Source organism: Pygocentrus nattereri, chromosome 5 (assembly GCF_015220715.1).
Source record: "Pygocentrus nattereri isolate fPygNat1 chromosome 5, fPygNat1.pri, whole genome shotgun sequence".
NCBI classification, from domain to species: domain Eukaryota; kingdom Metazoa; phylum Chordata; class Actinopteri; order Characiformes; family Serrasalmidae; genus Pygocentrus; species Pygocentrus nattereri.
Window position 1 is genome coordinate 31,118,716 of NC_051215.1, and position 16,871 is coordinate 31,135,586.

General features: G+C 40.9%; 2 protein-coding genes across 4 annotated transcripts in view; one reads left to right on the forward strand and one right to left on the reverse strand.

Annotated features, from left to right (window-relative positions):
• Window positions 1–6,503, forward strand: part of lrpprc (leucine-rich pentatricopeptide repeat containing) — a 68,583-nt gene extending 62,080 nt beyond the window's left edge. For both annotated transcript variants that reach the window (XM_017690583.2, XM_017690582.2), the window contains exons 36-38: window positions 216–300; window positions 1,062–1,204; window positions 6,272–6,503. In XM_017690583.2, coding sequence (XP_017546072.1) covers window positions 216–300; window positions 1,062–1,204; window positions 6,272–6,337 — 294 coding nt within the window. In that variant the 3' untranslated portion in view covers window positions 6,338–6,503. The remainder of the gene's footprint in view (window positions 1–215; window positions 301–1,061; window positions 1,205–6,271) is intronic.
• Window positions 6,504–7,718: 1,215 nt separating this feature from the next.
• abcg8 (ATP-binding cassette, sub-family G (WHITE), member 8) lies at window positions 7,719–16,864 on the reverse strand. Of its 2 annotated transcripts, none has more exons than XM_017690581.2 (13): window positions 16,672–16,864; window positions 15,384–15,488; window positions 14,919–15,066; window positions 13,614–13,852; window positions 12,449–12,581; window positions 11,828–12,097; window positions 11,589–11,751; window positions 11,346–11,453; window positions 10,133–10,332; window positions 9,938–10,014; window positions 9,448–9,715; window positions 8,396–8,523; window positions 7,719–8,299 (listed from the first exon to the last, which is right to left on the reverse strand). In XM_017690581.2, exons 1-13 carry the CDS (start codon window positions 16,735–16,737, stop codon window positions 8,162–8,164), a joined length of 2,043 nt encoding a protein of 680 aa, XP_017546070.1. In that variant the 5' UTR covers window positions 16,738–16,864; the 3' UTR covers window positions 7,719–8,161. The 2 variants fall into 2 exon arrangements, with proteins under 2 accessions (XP_017546070.1, XP_037394178.1); XM_037538281.1 differs by having other exon boundaries at window positions 8,159–8,299; window positions 9,602–9,715.
• Between the last annotated feature and the right edge of the window lie 7 nt (window positions 16,865–16,871).

Here is a 16,871-nt window from a genome sequence, read left to right on the forward strand (position 1 = left end):
AAATAAAGAACTATGCGTATCTACAAAATCTCTAGTAGAACAGCAACTTGTTTGATTAAAATGCAGTGACTGTATTTTAAAGTGCCCACGATAATAACATGTTGATTATCATGATGTACCTTATTTGAATGTTGACACGTTTAGTCATGACTGCTTTTTCCCTTTTAACCTGTTCTTTCCTTTTCACTTAACCTCTGTTTGTTTTCATTTTTTAGGTCGCCAAGATAAAGACTCTGGTAGAATTAATTCCAGATTTCACTGAGAAAGAAACTGTCTGTGCCTACTTGATGAAGTGCTATGGTAAGAATGCTGTTTCATTTCAGTGATCTGTTGATCAGTCCTACGCAGCTCCATCTTTATGTCCTATATGACTGGTCTTTTTAAAGTTTTGTTGTTTGGGCACCCACATGCCATCTGAGTGCCACTTTTGAGCTAATAAATTCAGATCAGTGTCCATGGTTCAGAGATGTGGCACTCGGCTAGTCAACTTGTCCTCGATTGCTGCTCGTTTGAGCACCGCTTCAGCTCACTGGCCTGTGGCTAAGCAGTTATTACCCGGCCAATTAAAAATGCAACAAGCGGGGCATGCTTGCAGGCACCCAGGAGGTGCGTTTGCTAATAAAAACATGTGTTTCCTAATGAGGGCCTGCTTTAGCCAACCTGGCGTGAGAGCTCTGACATGTTAAAGTACTTACAGAACTCTTCCCTGGCCAATTCGCACTGCTGTAGCGCATGACTATTTAATGAGGCCTGTGGCACCTGTCCACTGGTCAAGAGCAGAGCAGAATGAATGATGAGATATTTAACACTGCTCTGTAATCTGAAAAGTCTTCCTGTGTAGCTCATCCTCATTTTGTCCTTGGCTTCTCTCTCTCGCTCTCTCTCGCTCTCTCTCGCTCTCTCTCGCTCTCTCTCGCTCTCTCTCGCTCTCTCTCGCTCTCTCTCGCTCTCTCTCGCGCTCTCGCTCTCGCTCTCTCTGTCTCTGTCTCTGTCTCTCTCGCTCTCTCTCTCTCTCTCTCTCTCTCTCTCTGTCTCTGTCTCTGTCTCTGTCTCTGTCTCAGCTTTGGATAAAGACCTTTCCTCAGCGAAGGCCCTCTATGAGCAGGTTCAGGCTGAGGGACTGCAGCTAGATGAGTTGTCTCTGAAGAGATTGGCGTCACTTTACAGGGATGCTGGAGAGACTGTTCCCTTCGAAGAGCCCCCGGTAAATGCTGCACACTGCCCAGCTCATTTTATAACACTGAGTTATTTTACTTCAGTAATGTTCTGTATGCATTAAGCATGCATGCAAAATATTTAAGCAATAGAACATGAGAGGCAGTGTGTTATCATGAAAGAACATTGTGTGTTATCACGTATAACATCACAGGTGTGCTGATCTACGGCACTCGACTTTGACTGGTGCCTGCAACCAAATCACAGTCGTAATGTTATACACGATAACACACAACCTCGAGTGTTCTGTTGCTTTTTTAAAACAGTTAAATAAGTAAAGGATTTTTTTAAATTTGAAAAATACAATCACAATCTTCCAATCACAAAAATACAATTCACCAATTCCCATTTTTCGACTTTTGAAACATATGTATATGTACACGGTCACATATACACACACACACAACAACAACAACAAAACTAACAAAAAAAACCTTGATAACAATGAAGGATAAAATAATTAAACTAATTACTAAATACCGTGTATTAATCAATAACCACCCCTCCCCCTAACCTACCTCAGCTCAACATGACCAACTCACATATTGCTAGTTTTTTTAAACAATATAAAAGGCAACACAAAAACAAGCACACACACAATCGGGTAGTGTCTCCATATTAGTGAAATAAGAAATAAAGGGTTGCCATTTATGGAAAAATTTGACTTTCTAGCCTTAGAGAAATGCACCCTGTATAAGACCTTAAATTCAATAAGTCCAAGACGGGCACAAGAGGTGGTAGATCGAATCCTTTCTATGGCCTGTTCCCAGGATTCCACATGAATTTGTATTCCCAATTCACTCTCCCATATGCCTTTAAATTTACCAGTTGAGTGGCTACTAAAAGCCCAGATAATGTCATACAGCTTTGAAGTAATTCCTCTGTGATGGGGAACAAATGAAAGCATGGTTTCCCACCGCTGTTCTAGAGGTAAAGAGGGGAAATTAGGAAAACACTTGGCCACAAAATTGCGAATTTGAAAATAGTAGCAGGGAGGCCGTATCGAGATGACAATTCAAATATTTCAATTGTGTAATACCCTTGTCATACCACACTGAAAATGTGTCCACAAGTGATGGAGGAAATAAATTATTATTATGTAAAGGACCCAAGGAAGAGGCAGCTACAAATTTAAAGTGCTGTTTAAACTGATACCAGATCTTGAGCGTATTAAGAACCACTTGATTAGCAGTGTACAGAGAGGGTACAATAGGTAAAGAGGTATTGTCTGAAATAAAAATAGACATTTTGGTAAAATATTCATTTTAACAACATTGATCTTGCCAATTAATGAAAGGGGGAGATTACCCCATCTTTGAATATCAGAAGTAATCTTTAAGATGAGGGGAGTGAAATTAGCAGATGCAAGGCTATATAAAGAACGAGTCACATTGATACCTAGGTATTTAATCCCCGATAGACTATACTGAAAAGGTAAATCTGACTGTTGAAGATGAAAAGCTGCGATATTAACGAGAAAACACTCACTTTTCTCCAAATTTAATTTGTAACCTGAAAAGGTGCTGAAGTTCTCCAAAATACTTAAAACAGCAGGGATCGAAAGTGTGGAATCTGTTATATATGATAACAAATCATCCATATACAATGATAAATTATATTCAAGTCTATTATGGGTGATTCCTTTGAATCAGGAGGAAGATCTTAACGTAATAGACAGAGGCTCAATAGCAATGGCAAAAAGCAAAGGTGACGTCCAAGGGCAAAATAATCGTGCGTCGAGGCGGCCTCTGCAGGAGCTGACGGCACACACGAGGATGCGGTCGCAGTTTGTGAACCAGGCCGCAGTTGTGTCTGAATAGTATTGTGAGTTTTAGAGTTTTTACTAGGCATCTTATGCAGTCCAAAGCTAGACTTCCCAACTGAAAGTACAGCGGAGTAAGGTATGACTATATATAGGACCAAATAGCGCAGATAAATTACTATTTTAAATGAATTTGGCAGGAGCTTTCAAACTAACGTCCCACTCCATTGCAGCTCAGCCACTCCCCCCATATAAGTAAAGTTTTAAGAAAGAAATAAATTGGGCTATGAAAGTGGCATTTATTGTGTTTTAATGTTAGCAGTTCCTTCCACCAGATTAAAGTTCCTTAACAAGCAGTTTGTTGCTATGTCAGAGAAACAAACTCTGCGCACAGTCTGCTAAAAGCCTCGCCCTTTGAAGTACGGACCGAGTCATAAAACTACCACAATATCAAATTTGGCTCAGTGTTGTCTTTTTTTGTTAGATCATTGTCGGTGTTGTTTTGTTTCAGCCAGTGTGTAAAGCATCTTACAGCCCATTTTGTTTGGCGAATGGTATTCAGTTAATTTCTGGCTGATTCCAGGTTGTTTGGGTGTTCTGTCACAGCTGCCGACTGAAAAGCTGCTCAGTGGCGATGACAATTGGGGAATTTAGTGTAGTCTCCACTTCAGAGTCTGACCAAATCGGCTGTTGGTCAAATGTGATGTTAAATGTATCCATTTTCTGTTTGTTCGCAAAGAAAGACGTAAACGCATTCATGATGCGTGATAACCCATGATGTTAATGCCAAAATAACAGCACAGTTAGAACGCTTCTCAACCAATCAGCTTGCGTGGCCAGAACTAACTGTTGTGTAAGCTGAATATATATTTCAATTATAATATATAATTATATATAATTCCAATCAGTAGGCTACTAATGCTCACAGAATATATTTGCCTGGCTTATTCCCTGCTTTAAACCTTCTGTTGGCCTTGTAATATGTCTTCGTGTTAGAGTGACAGACCGTGTCAATAATGTAACATTAGGTTTGTGTAGATATAATTTAAAGAGGACTGTTTGCGAGTAATGACAATTCCAGCCATGTTGAGTTCAGCCAAGACATCTGTAGTCAGTGCTGTTTCACTGTGACTGGTGCTTGTCATTGTCACCTATCACAGTGCTACCACTTACTTTACGATGTTCTTTCATGTTCAGAATTATGCATTTTATAGTTGATTTACATTCTCAAAAATCAGTGTTGGAGAACATTTTTAGGTGTTTGAGCTGTCTCGGTAATTGTGCTGAGGTCATATACTGAAATTTTATTTTTCAGGTGCTTAACAACTACTTCATTTAATAGCATGCACAGTTACCCCCACTACATACACATGCCTCTGCTCAAATTACATTTTTTCAGTTTAACATATTTTAAGTGAAAATAAGTTGATGCATCTTCTACAGGGAACACTTCTGCACATTGTAATGCACAATTATAATCATTGTTGGCTGAATTTAATATATTGGGTGAGGGGGAAAAAAAGAAAGTAATTTCTAATATGTGGAATTCAGCAAATAAGAAAATGGCAGATTTGTTTGTTCCCAGTACAGGATTTTCTCCATTTAGAACATCATGTAATTTGGCCAGGGATATTTCAACATTTGCAAACAGTTATACATAAGCAGATTATTTGTGCCACAGTTGAAGGGTTAAAAAGTGTGATATGTCAGTGCTGTTGGATCTGCTAAGGTGGAAGGACCAAGCTGCAAGCTCCCAGCACTGGGTATCATTAATACTTTTCAATATCTATACCAATACTGAATAATAATGATGCCTTCTTTTATAGTATAAACACAAAGTAGGTGTGGCTAAGGCCAGAAAGATTTACTCACCAGACTGACGTGCTGACATTAACAACAGAATGTACTGAATGTGATGTTTTTGAATAAGCAATGCTCATTGGTTTACAAATGCTTGACCAACCACTTGGGGATTAAAATCTGGTATGCAGTGACAGGCAATTTTTCAATACTACAATACTGTATTATTGAGTAATGATTCAGTTGGTGTACCAAAAGTATCGAATTTTGATAAACAGCCCTACAAGTGACAACACAGATTTAAATCCTTGTGCTGTGAGATGTAGATTGCAGTAAAATGAAGACATACACAAGACACTTAATAAACTGGTAGTTCATATTGCGTTTTTTTTTTTTTTTTTTTTTTTTTTTTGGTTTGTTTTGTTTTAGCTCATGGAAAATTTCCAGAACTTATAATGGTTAGTTTCTCGTCTGTGCAGTGACTGCCCAGTGCCAGTATCCCTGTCCCTTTGAATAGCATGGCCAGCCCAAATGGAAAAAGTTGATTTTTGTTAGGTAGAGCAGATTTTACCACCTGGAAAGGACTTTATCCCCTTGCCCAAGGTAACCACAGCCTCAGTTGAACAGTGTCACCTACAACTTACCCTATCGCCCCCTTTCAGCCCTCATACTACTGTAAGAACTTCCTCACCCGCCTCTCTCTCCTTGTATTATTTACAGCCTGTCAGAACACTATTGCTGTGTTTTAGAGCAATGTTAAAGCAAGAGCCTGTCAAGCTCCCTCCACCACCCCACCCACCCCTAATCTCACTTCACCTTTTAAGTTTGCACAAAGCAATCTCAGGTAGTACTCCCCTCTCTCTCCTTCCTCCTTTCCTCTCTCAGTCCTTCCCTCTCTCTTTCCCTCCTTTCCCCTCTTTCTCCCTGGTCCCGAGGCAGCCGTTAATACCCGAGAACAAAGCGTCTCCTGAGAGCACCGATAAGGCCAGATTTGAGGTGCTGTTCACATCTGGCCCCGTTTCCCCGACACGGCTACAGCTTTTTATCGACTTTAATTACGCTGTTAATAGGGGAATATACAATGTCGGAGCAACAGTAATCTTCTGAAAGCGCTCACCTTCGGAAAAAAAAACAGAAGAGGCCTGGCTTTTAGAGGCGGCCGCCGCTTAATTAGCAGGACTTTAGGGAGGGTTGAGTGTAAATATGTTTGTGCATTTAATCTGTGCTGAGATGAAACCAGAGAGGAGGATTGGCAGGGCTGTGGGCTGTTAATAGATTGCTCCAGAGGAGATTTAGATGGTAAACAAAATCATGCACATTAGGACTTTCCTACCACGGCATTACCTCAGACTCCTTTTTAGAGTGGCGGGGTGCAGCGTTTTGTCAAGTGTTTGAACTGCAGTGCTAACTTGCTGTGCAGTGTAGATTTATGGGCTTTTTTTCTCTCTTTAATTTAATTGGCTAATCCGTGGACCTCTTTCCTCTTCCTCTCAGGAGACATTCAGGTTCTACGCACAGAAACTTAAGGAATCCAAGACCCCCAGTCCTGCAGATAACTAGAAACCTCCCTCCATTCTTATCTCTTCGTTTTTTATGTCTGCTCAGATCTTGTAATGCTGTGAAGTTGATTAAACTTGTTTAACTCCTGCTTATAAATCTATGGAAGATAACATGAAACGATGCCATGTACAGAAGTATTTATGTTAATAAATGTGTTAAATATTCACTTTGTGGTTTGTGTTTCTGATCTTTCCCTCCTGAATTTGCTAAGAGATCATGGTATATGCTAATGCTATCAGGATTCCAAGGTTACCAACAATGTAAATGTACAAAATCACAGCATGGACCTCAAGTTTTAAGGCACACAGCATTCGTTTTCCATGGGAAAGTGACATTTTATACATTTGAACTTTTTTAGGTAGAAAAACAAAAGTGCAGCCAAAACAAGGTGAATAGAGCCAGTGCAACTTTAAATACTCAATGGAATATAGGGCAGTTATGTTCTCTAACTAAAGGCATCAGCCAGTTGACCGCATTCTCACCCTGAAAGGTACGGTTTTTGTGGGTGTCTTAATCAGCTCATTTGTCTCCAACACTTTGTGGGCACCACATACATTTTTCCCCAATAGCGCCCATATATTCAGTAATGACTAATATTTAACCAATCCCATCTTGGGTACTAATCCTGTGTTGTGTGTAGTTATATGCTAAATTTTGTGCTGATTTTCTCCACAGAGAGAACACTTGCACGGTCAGGAATAAAGGTACTATGCAGCTACTATTTTTCGTTCATCAAGGTACAAATAATGTAAATGTATAACCTCAGGTCAGCAGTGGTTTTAGGGTCCAACTGTGTACCTACAGTTTTTCCAGGTGAAAAGTATGTACATGTGCCTTTTTCATAACCTAATGTTCTAAAACAGAACAATAAAATAAAGACCTGGGAGACGAGACTGGGGGATATGGAGTCAATACAACATAGACATGATCATTTCAATGCATTATGGTACAGTTATGTTCCCTGACCAAACGCGTACCCCTGAAGGTACCACCCCAGTGACCTTCTCGTACCTTGATTTCTGAGAATGTGGGCACATTTTAGTGCACAACTTTTTTCTATGCTAAATATAACATTGTGCGGGGAAAAAATGCTTTAAAAGGTACAGGATATTAAATATATATATATATATATATATATATATATATATATATATATATATATATATATATATATATATATATATATATATATATATATATATATATATATATATATATATATATAAAAATAGAAATTGTGCGCAAAGATTTGCAGAAATATATGTAACTCATTTTAGAAAACCCACAGAACACTTGCACTGGGGGTGTTGAAACTTGGGCATATGGCCATATTTGATAAATACTTGAATGATGAGTGAAAGACATACTCGATGCTTTTAGCTGTGATTTCAAACGTAATCTTGGCAAATTTTATCAGGGTTTTGCACCAGTGCAAAACTTACATTATCCCGTTCTTACAACACACATGCTTTCCTAGTGTGCCTTGCTGAACGTTTCAGAGGCCTTTTAAAATACCTTTACAGGCACACGCATTGTTAAGCTTAATAATCTTAGTATACAAAAAGATTAAGCTGTACGAAAAAAAACACAGAGAGAGAAAATGCAAGTGAAAGCTGCAGATGGATATCTGCCAAAGTAGTGCTCTAATCGCTTGCCAAAAAGAAAAGCAAAAGGAGGCTGAGCACTGTAACCGGTTGTGAAGGAGGGTGGGGGTACACAGTGCTTTGCTGCCATCCAGCGGCAGTCAGGTGTAGCCCCAAGTGACTCAAAGTGTCTTCCAGAGAGGACGTGGCCTGTGGACTGATTATCCCAGAGTATTTTTCGTCACCAGTCCTGGGACGACTTCTGCTTAATGAACCTGAGGGACAGGTAGTAGAGCAGCATGAAGACCAGCACTATAGCAATCAGCACCAGATAGCAGGAGAACAGCGGGAACTGGTTCATATGCAGCGCCTCCACCACCTGGCAGGGACGAGACGAAGAAACAGGCCAGGAGTTACAGAAATGGCCTGTGGTTGTGTGTGTGTGTGTTTTAGTGTGTTGTGTGGGGTTTCTTACTGCCATGCCGTCTACGTTGATGGTGAAGTTGCCCAGGCTGAGTGAATAGGAGAGACCGCGGAACTGGACCTGCAGCATGCCCTCAAACCCCCAGCGCATGAAGGAGATATGGGACAACCAGGAGGCCACTGATCAACAGAGAACATGGCACACACCGCTGTTTCATTAACGCCTCTCAGTTAAACAGCGCTGATGAAGCTGCCGCCTCATCGCTAAAACCGTTGAAATTCAGAAATTCTCAGTGCGTGCTAGAAGGTGGGCGGGGCTACGTATTTAACCCCGCCCTGGTCCAGCCCCTAACTGCTGGTTTCGCAAACGCCAGAGGGCGCTCCCGAGCATGTCCACGGTGAATGGGTTAGGGAGCGTTTGAGCAAAATCGTGGTTTATAAATGCCTCATAAAACATTTTTACCCCGCTGTTATATTTTAAGCGATTTTGAGCTCCAGTTATATGAGTCTGAAATGGTGCCTCATGGACGTTCATGGTATCAGTGACCGCGAACAGCCAATGAGCTGCTCCGCTCGTCAGCCTAATAGCAGTGTTGCTAGCGTCTTGCTGCCCGAACCCTGAAATACATCCTTCTGTTTTCTAAAAATGAATGAAAGCTCTAGACAAGTGATTTGAAACGGTTTTAACTGTTCGTTTTTAGCCGTTTATCTCCGTTCACCCCTCTTCATCGAGGAATTGATTGCGGGCGCCCCCTGGCGTTTTGCAGCTGTTTTTTATATAACTGGGAAATAGGAAGAGGCCAGGTTCCTCGTAAACTGCCTCTGTGCCAGTGGTTCTCGCAGAGGAAGAGCAGTATTAGCGTTATTAGGGCCTAATGTGGAACGGTGAGTCTTAATGAACTACAAACAGGTACATTCACTTTAAACTCTTAAACTCTTTCATTTTAAAGCACATTAACCAGTGTATTTGAGTGTACTAACTTGCTTTTATTTGTTGTGATGATGAACGAAAGCTGAAATCTAAACGGTTGAGATTTCTATATATATTCTATATATATATATATATATATATATATATATATATATATATATATGGGCTCTTACCCAACCACATGTTGTCCAGGCTCATGACAAAGCCCCCAGTCAAATAGAAAACGGTGAAGAGCGCGTTTCCCATGAAGGCTGAGGTCTGTAGGGTGGGCAGCGCTGCTGCTATGAACAGAGCCATGGTGCGACTGCAGTACACCATGAGCCATACCAGTAAGAAGTTCAGCACAAAGCGGTCTGGTGCAGCATTCAGGCCAGCCAGCCAGTAGATCGGCAGACCGTACACAAGGATAAAGACACAGTGCTCTGGTAACTCCCCCAGGACCTGAGATACAGTGAGATAACACACAGTGTTTAGATAGGGTTATGATCACAAGAGTTTAAGGATAAAGGGAATACAGAATATGATATCCTGTTTATCCGAAAAAGAGATTACAGTTTTCACAAAGTCAGCAACAGAAACCACATGGAGCTCTGCTGCCTTCTTGTGGTCAATATCTAAACTAGTCCTGCTGGTGTGGTTCACTGGTGGTGTAGGAATGTTTACCTTGGCAAAAAAGTATGAGGTTACTGAGTACATCCCGTCCTCCATTTCATGGTACAGCATGGCTCTCTCTGAGTGACCTGTAGATGACCAACACAAAGCAATGCTGGATGCATACAAGTAAAGGAATAGTGTCTTATTCTATAACAAAAGAATGTAGTGTGACTGTTTAAATCTGTACGTGTGCTAGTAACTCACACTTAGCTATGACATCCAGCACCACAGCGAAAGGCGTCAGAGCTCCTATCATGTAGAGCAGGGCCACAGTGTCCTGCATGGACAGCTGCTCCTCTCCCGCCCCAAAGTAAAGGAAGCCAACAAGTAGTGACATCAGCAGGGCCTCCAGGCCATGGACCACCAACTTCACCAGGTCACGATAGTCATTAAACACCTGCCTCCTAACAATCACACCAATACAACTGTTTGTGTTTGAGATTAGCACAGATTCATCTGTTATACCTGTGCTGGAAACTAAGCATGGGTAATTAATTTATACAACTTTCCCCTTGCAACTGAATGTCATTGATCACCTGACACATGTGATGGTATTTGCTTTTGAGGCTGCGAGGCTAATGTTGCTAGTATGTATGACAGTTTATTCCCCACCAATTACCACACAACCACTGTAAAGAAATCTGTATCTGAAATCGGAAAGTTTCTCTACAGTTAACTGTTTGCATTCAAATAACTCAGAATGACTTTAAATCTCACCGACTGCATTTCCTGAGTTATAACTTGTGTAATCTCAAACAGACTCGCTTGTGTGGTTCATTATCTATAACAACTGGCAAAAGCATGCTGCATAACTAAGGCTGTGTTCAGACTGCAGGCAAATCGGATTTGTTTCTCAAGTCAGATCTTTTGAGATGACTGCCTACACTCTTATTTAGAATTAATCAGATCGGATTTGTGTGTGCAGACATCATTGCATGGGTTGCTGAAGTAACAATGTAGGCGTCAGTGACTATGTAGCAGCGCTAGGGATGCAGATTTCAAAGCGGATGCAGGAGAGATGGGATGCATCATCTCGCCCTCCAAACTCTAGAAAATTCTCTGGCATAAGCATGAATCTTTGGGGATCTTGGATTTGACATCGGATTTGACATTGACGTTGTTCATCGCGTTGCAAGTGATGCACAAAAATACTTTGAAATCTGATTTGAGCAGCCAGAGCATCCAGACTGAGAGGCATCTTATAAAAATCCACATTTCAATCACATTTCAAATCACCTCCAAATGTGGTTTGGATCCTCTTTGCAAAAAATCGCAAAGTATGTGGATTTTTGCTGTCCAAGCTATCAGAAATTGATCTGGATACATTTTGGATATGCCAAAAATCTCAAAAAGGCCTAAAAACAGTAGTAGCAGCCATCTTAATGCCTTATTTCTGTCCATTCTGTCTATTTCTTACTTAATCAGGACGGAGAACTGGTGCAGTGGGCCAGGCAGGCGGTCCATCTGTTGGGACACTGTGATGCTGCTTTCATCATTTGATACGGAATGGATGTTGCTAGACATCCTGCAAAAACACAGTAAAAGAACACTTGTATGATGTGCTGCCAGTTTTTTTCCCGTCTAGGAAAAGTACATGTGCCATTTTGTGTTAGCAAATATGAGAAGACCCTTCAGACATGGGTCAGTAAAAGAGCTTTACCTTTGGGTATTCTCCAAGACTGGAACAGTTTGCTCCTCTGACTTCCACATGAAGTCACTGGTGTTCTTAACCTTTTCCTGAAAATGGGCTGCCAAGATCCTGGCTAGTTCTAGACATGCAGCCTCTTTTTCCAGACTGCGCCGGTCAATGCTGATCAAGTCCACTGTAATGGAGGACCACAGTTCAGACACCTCGACCAAACAAGTTCAAACTGAGATGGACTTAACATGTTCACTCACCATAGTAATCTGAGGGATTGCAGTAGCGAGGACATGGGTATCCCAGAGATGTAAAGTAGGACACCATGTCTTTGGCTGGGCCACAGTACACAGCTGAGCCTGAAGAGAGCAGCACCACCAAGTCAAAGAGCTGGAAGATGTCTGTACGGGGCTGGTGAACCGAGAGCAGGACCAGACGGTTCCCTCGGGCCAGGCGGGACAGGGTGATGACCAGGTTGTGGGCAGTGAAGCTGTCAAGACCTGATGTAGGCTCATCAAGGATAAGAATGCCTGAAAACAAATGAGCAATATGGGATATTGGCATGAATGGATATTTATGAAGGCACAACTGCTGTTGTACTCAAAGATAAACTATTGACTGGATAGCATAGTGGATAACTCTATTGCTTTCCAGTAGACTGGAGGTTCAATTCCCTGTTCAGACAGGGACACCAGTGCTATGCCATGAAAGTCACTGGGCAAGACTCCTGATGCCACATTCGCCTACCACTGTAAGTCCACTGTAAATATGGTAACAGTCTGTTTTCCTTTTCCAACTGAACCCAAATTTAAGCAGCATATTGCATGACTGTACTTATTTGCCCTGACTTTTTTTTTTATCTTAATGTATCTCAGACTCACCTGGGTTCCATAGAAGTTGAACAGCGATACTGACCCTCCTCCTCTCCCCACCGGACACCCCCCGTATATAGTCATTCCCTACCCGTGTGTTAGCACACTGTCTTAGCCGCAGTTCAGCAATGACATCGTTCACCTGTGCAGACAGCTTCATTAAGATTACATACAGACTGGACAGAAGGGGACAACACAGGAATTTTTCAAAATCCATTTTTAAAAGAAAAGGTTTTTCCCCCATCAATTCACCCACTTTTTAAGTCAGTGAATTGATGGGGACAGTAACTTTGTCACTTAATAAATCTTTCTTTTGTGTCTGGGAAAATGAGATACACTCACCATCCACTTTACTGGAAACACCTTCCTAGCTCTTCCACCTGCTGGCCATTTTATGAGGTCCAACTACCTTATAGGACCTCCGTATTAAAGTTAAATTACAGGCTGAAGTCCATGTGTTGCTGCACAGATTGTAAGTCACCCTACTCATTGATCGTCAGTTTCTGACCACAGGGCTGATATTGACCTAATTTTTTTAGTGGTCGCAAAAGGACGCAAGTAAAGTGTAACTGTAAAGTAAAAGTGTAAAGTAAATGTTCCTAGATGTACTTAAAAAAAAGTACACTTACTTTTGTAAAAAGCTTTGTAAGATTCTAATTCTTCTTTATTGTGTGTGAATAATAGTATACACTAGACCTGCATACGTCATCTACAAAATCATACAAATGATTTGAATATTTATTTGTTTATTTTTTTTGTAGAGTATACACCAAAAACCGTTTTTGTACAATAGTTCTAAGGAAGGTTGAATAGGTGTTTTTTTCTCAATGTATTTTCAGCATATTTCCAGAATAAATGCTGGCTCAACACTATTGCTTTCTTTGGATTCCATGACTTACAATTCTCATCTGCTGCTTCTTTGTTTTGTATTTGTCATATTTTCCCACATCATTTTTGGTAGCTGTGTAAGCGGCCAATCATAGGTGACTAACTTTCTGACTTTTTGAGGTGAACCTACAAGGAAGACGTTATTAATGAAGTGGGTAGTGAGTGTGTATATAATTCTGGATTGTTGGTTGAACTTCTACTGCGGGATTGCGTAACTGGAAGTTATGTGATCATGTTATGCTGTTCGAGAAGACGGGGAGGAATTCAGAAGTCTTCAGTAATTTACCCTTTGATCTTTCTGCGCCTGTGAGAAGTGTGTTGGCAGGCGCAACTGGGCCACAAAGAGGAGAGTCTCCCGCACAGTCAGGTGGGGTAACAAGCGGTCATCCTGCCGGACGTGAGCGATGCTCTTCTTCACTAGCGAAGGCGTGAAGGGTTTACCATTGATCAGTACCTCTCCGGATTGCTTGGTGCCACCTTCATCCCGACATGTTATGATGTCCAACAGGGAGGTTTTCCCACAGCCTGTGAAGGGTGAAGCCAGAAGAAGTAAAGATTGATGTGCTTATCTCTCTGGTTTATAAAACCCCTTTAGCCAAGAGCCCTCCACCCTGATTACATTTAACTGATATCACTTTCACGCCTTATCTCAAACTTGTCTCCATTCCCTGCTGAATGATTTCCTTTGCTTCAAGAATTAAAGCACCTCTTAAAAGGCTCATATTATGGATCATTTTTAAAGTTGCATTTTTTATACTGTTTACTCCCCAGTCCATAACAGATGGAAATTAAGCTGCAAGAACTTTTCTGTGTTGACATGACAGCCAACATATATTCAGCATATCCACAGCGGTTTCGCTCCACCCTTTCATGTTCAATTTATAAGGTATATTTCAATCTGCATTGCTTTTTGAATGAGGTGCAATACAGGGCAGCCAGTCAGAACAGAGCTCATTTACATTTATCAGCCTTAACAGCGCTGCAACAAAATGCTGCACCTAATGCATCTAAGGCATGAAGAAAGGTTGAAAAATGGTCATGTAAAAATAAATTATGACCACACAAATTTCACAAGTGGACCTTGAGGAAATAAAAATAAATGCAGAAAGAATATAAAACCTTTAGGAGAGAATTCCACCCATTTTTCAAAATAACCATATATTTCAAATGTTGGATGTAAACAAGATGTAAACAAAGTGATTATGTGTGGTTTGCTGTTAAAATGTGAATTTCTTTTCAGGTGGTCGTGCTAGGAGCCAGGGGTTCTGATGTCTGAAAAAATAAGTTTTCTTTTGAGGACTAATTTTCATTACAACACCCTGCATGGAATATAATAATATACAATACATTTCAGTCCAAAACCTGCTAACAAAACTACTGAAAACAGTGCCTCAAGCATCAGGCTGTGTATTCAAAACCATCTGATTCCTGTCACATCTGGTTCCTGTCACCACCACCAACAGAGCACGTCATGCTAAAACAGTCGGAATGAATTTGTGTACATATTAACCATTTCATTATGCAGAATTTTAAAAGCTCTGTGGAATTCCATATTAGGTTGTTGCTGATCTAGTCTAAGACTTATTCCTACCCGAGCTGCCGATAACAGCCAGCATCTGGCCGCTGTGCACTCGCAGGTTCAAGTCCTTGATGGCTGTCTGCTTATTGCCCTGCACCTCCCAGGGCATTTTAAACTCAGACAGTCTTTCGTACCAGGGGATCTGAGCTGCTGTGTCCACCTAGAGTACGAACACAGATTGATGTTACATTTTGTGCACCTTAAGTAGTGCCAAGAAAACATCACTAAAGAGTTTGTGGCCTTCTGTGTGTGTGTGGGATAAAAAAGAACCTGATGAACCACAAATTCAGAATCAGTTTATAAATCTGAGAAAAGTTAACCCTTTAAAATAATAAGGACCTGTATATGGGCCCACACTTCACTTCCTCACTCTCACAACTACAAAGCTACATTTCATTTTTTTAGCACTCACTGAGTAACAAGTCTGGTGTTTAGGGGTTTCTGAGGATGATTTTATTAAATAAACAGAATAGGTACCTGATAGTGAAGATTCCTGACCTCCAGCTCATTGTGACCCCCACTGTAGGTAAAATAGAGGCTGCTATCTTCTTCTCGTGAGGAAAACAGTCTAATGTCTGTGACCTGTGTGTGAGAAGGAGGCATTAATGTTACAAGACCACACTTTTGTTAATTTATTTTCTAGTCAAAAAGGCCATTCCGAACAAGTTATTCATTTATCAGTGTCAGATAAAAAAAAAGTGGAAGAAAAAACTGGAGTTGCTCAAACTGGAGCTCAAAAACGGATTAGAGATGTGGACAAAGTGGAACGCCTAACAACCATGCATGACTGGAACTGGAAACTGGACGTCTGATGTATGGATTTAGACGAATGAGTCCAAATTTGTAGTTGGATTGTGAGAAATAGAAGATACAACTTTTAAGACTGAACTTTGAAGTTGTGGAACAATATTCCTGCAGATTTCTTTGAAAAACTGAAAGTAAGTCTTGCAAAAAGAATGGAAGCTGAAATAAAAGCAAAATAAAAGTGGACACACTAAATACGGAACATTTTGATATTGTATTTAGTTGTTTAGCCTTCAGCGTAACTGTCTGTCAAAAGAAAGTCAAAAGTTTATCCACTTCCAAATTTGTCCTCAGGAAAGCCCAGTACTTAAAGTTTACCATCCAATACCCAAAACCTCAATTCTCCACTAAAGCAAAATTTAGTGTGCTGCTTTTTTATGTATTTTAAAGTTATATGGTGTTTCTTTTTACTGACAAAAACGCATTGCTATGACAATGAACAATTTCCTTGGATGCCTAAGACTTTTGCACAGTGCTGTATGTTCATTAATCTTTAGAGTGTTTCTCGTGCTTTATTCAGTTTCATTATGGTAGTGGTTACCTTGACCAAAGCATTACAGAGAACATGCAGTTCCAAAGAGTCTGTTAGGGAGGCACTTCATGTGTCTAAGCCAATTCTCCACTAGTAAAACTGATTAAAGTTGTATCCATTTTATCAGATGCCAGGAGATAAGCGGACATTGTTGAATCTTCGCCTGGTTCAGGGTCCATTTAAATAATGACACGCATGCTCATTATATAATACAGAGCTTTTTGTACAGCATCTCCCTGTGTAAACTCTTCTGAGCAGTATAATCAGTAGCTCAGATTCGATAATGAAGCTGGATAGTGAGGAAATTAACACAAAGAGGCTTTCAGAATCCTGCAGGGTCCTGAAAGAACTGTGCTCTCTATCTCTCTGTCCTACACTGTCTCTGTCCAGTTTGTTCACCCTGATTTCCCCATGCTGGTTCTCACTCACCTTCCTGGGTGGCAGCGCTGGTAGGCTGAGGCCGCTTTCCAAATCGAGCTTGCTCTCATTGGACATGGTGCCTGACTAGAGGAACTAGTAGAGTTGCTGAATTGGAGGCCCTAAGACCCCGTGGTCCAGGTTGGAAGCCTGAAGGAGCACCTGTTGCTCTGTCTGCTGAGCTGAACTGCTGTGGACAGTGTAGAGGCTGC

Excerpts from the sequence above, each read along its gene's own strand:
- abcg8 (XM_017690581.2), bottom strand. The coding sequence starts at position 16,737 with ATGTCCAATGAGAGCAAGCTCGATTTGGAAAGCGGCCTCAGCCTACCA. Across the intron at positions 12,582-13,613 it reads AGGCGCAGAAAGATCAAAGG|GTGAACGATGTCATTGCTGA; the intron begins GTAAATTACTGA and ends CTGTCTGCACAG. Across the intron at positions 12,098-12,448 it reads TCAACTTCTATGGAACCCAG|GCATTCTTATCCTTGATGAG; the intron begins GTGAGTCTGAGA and ends ATTTGTTTTCAG.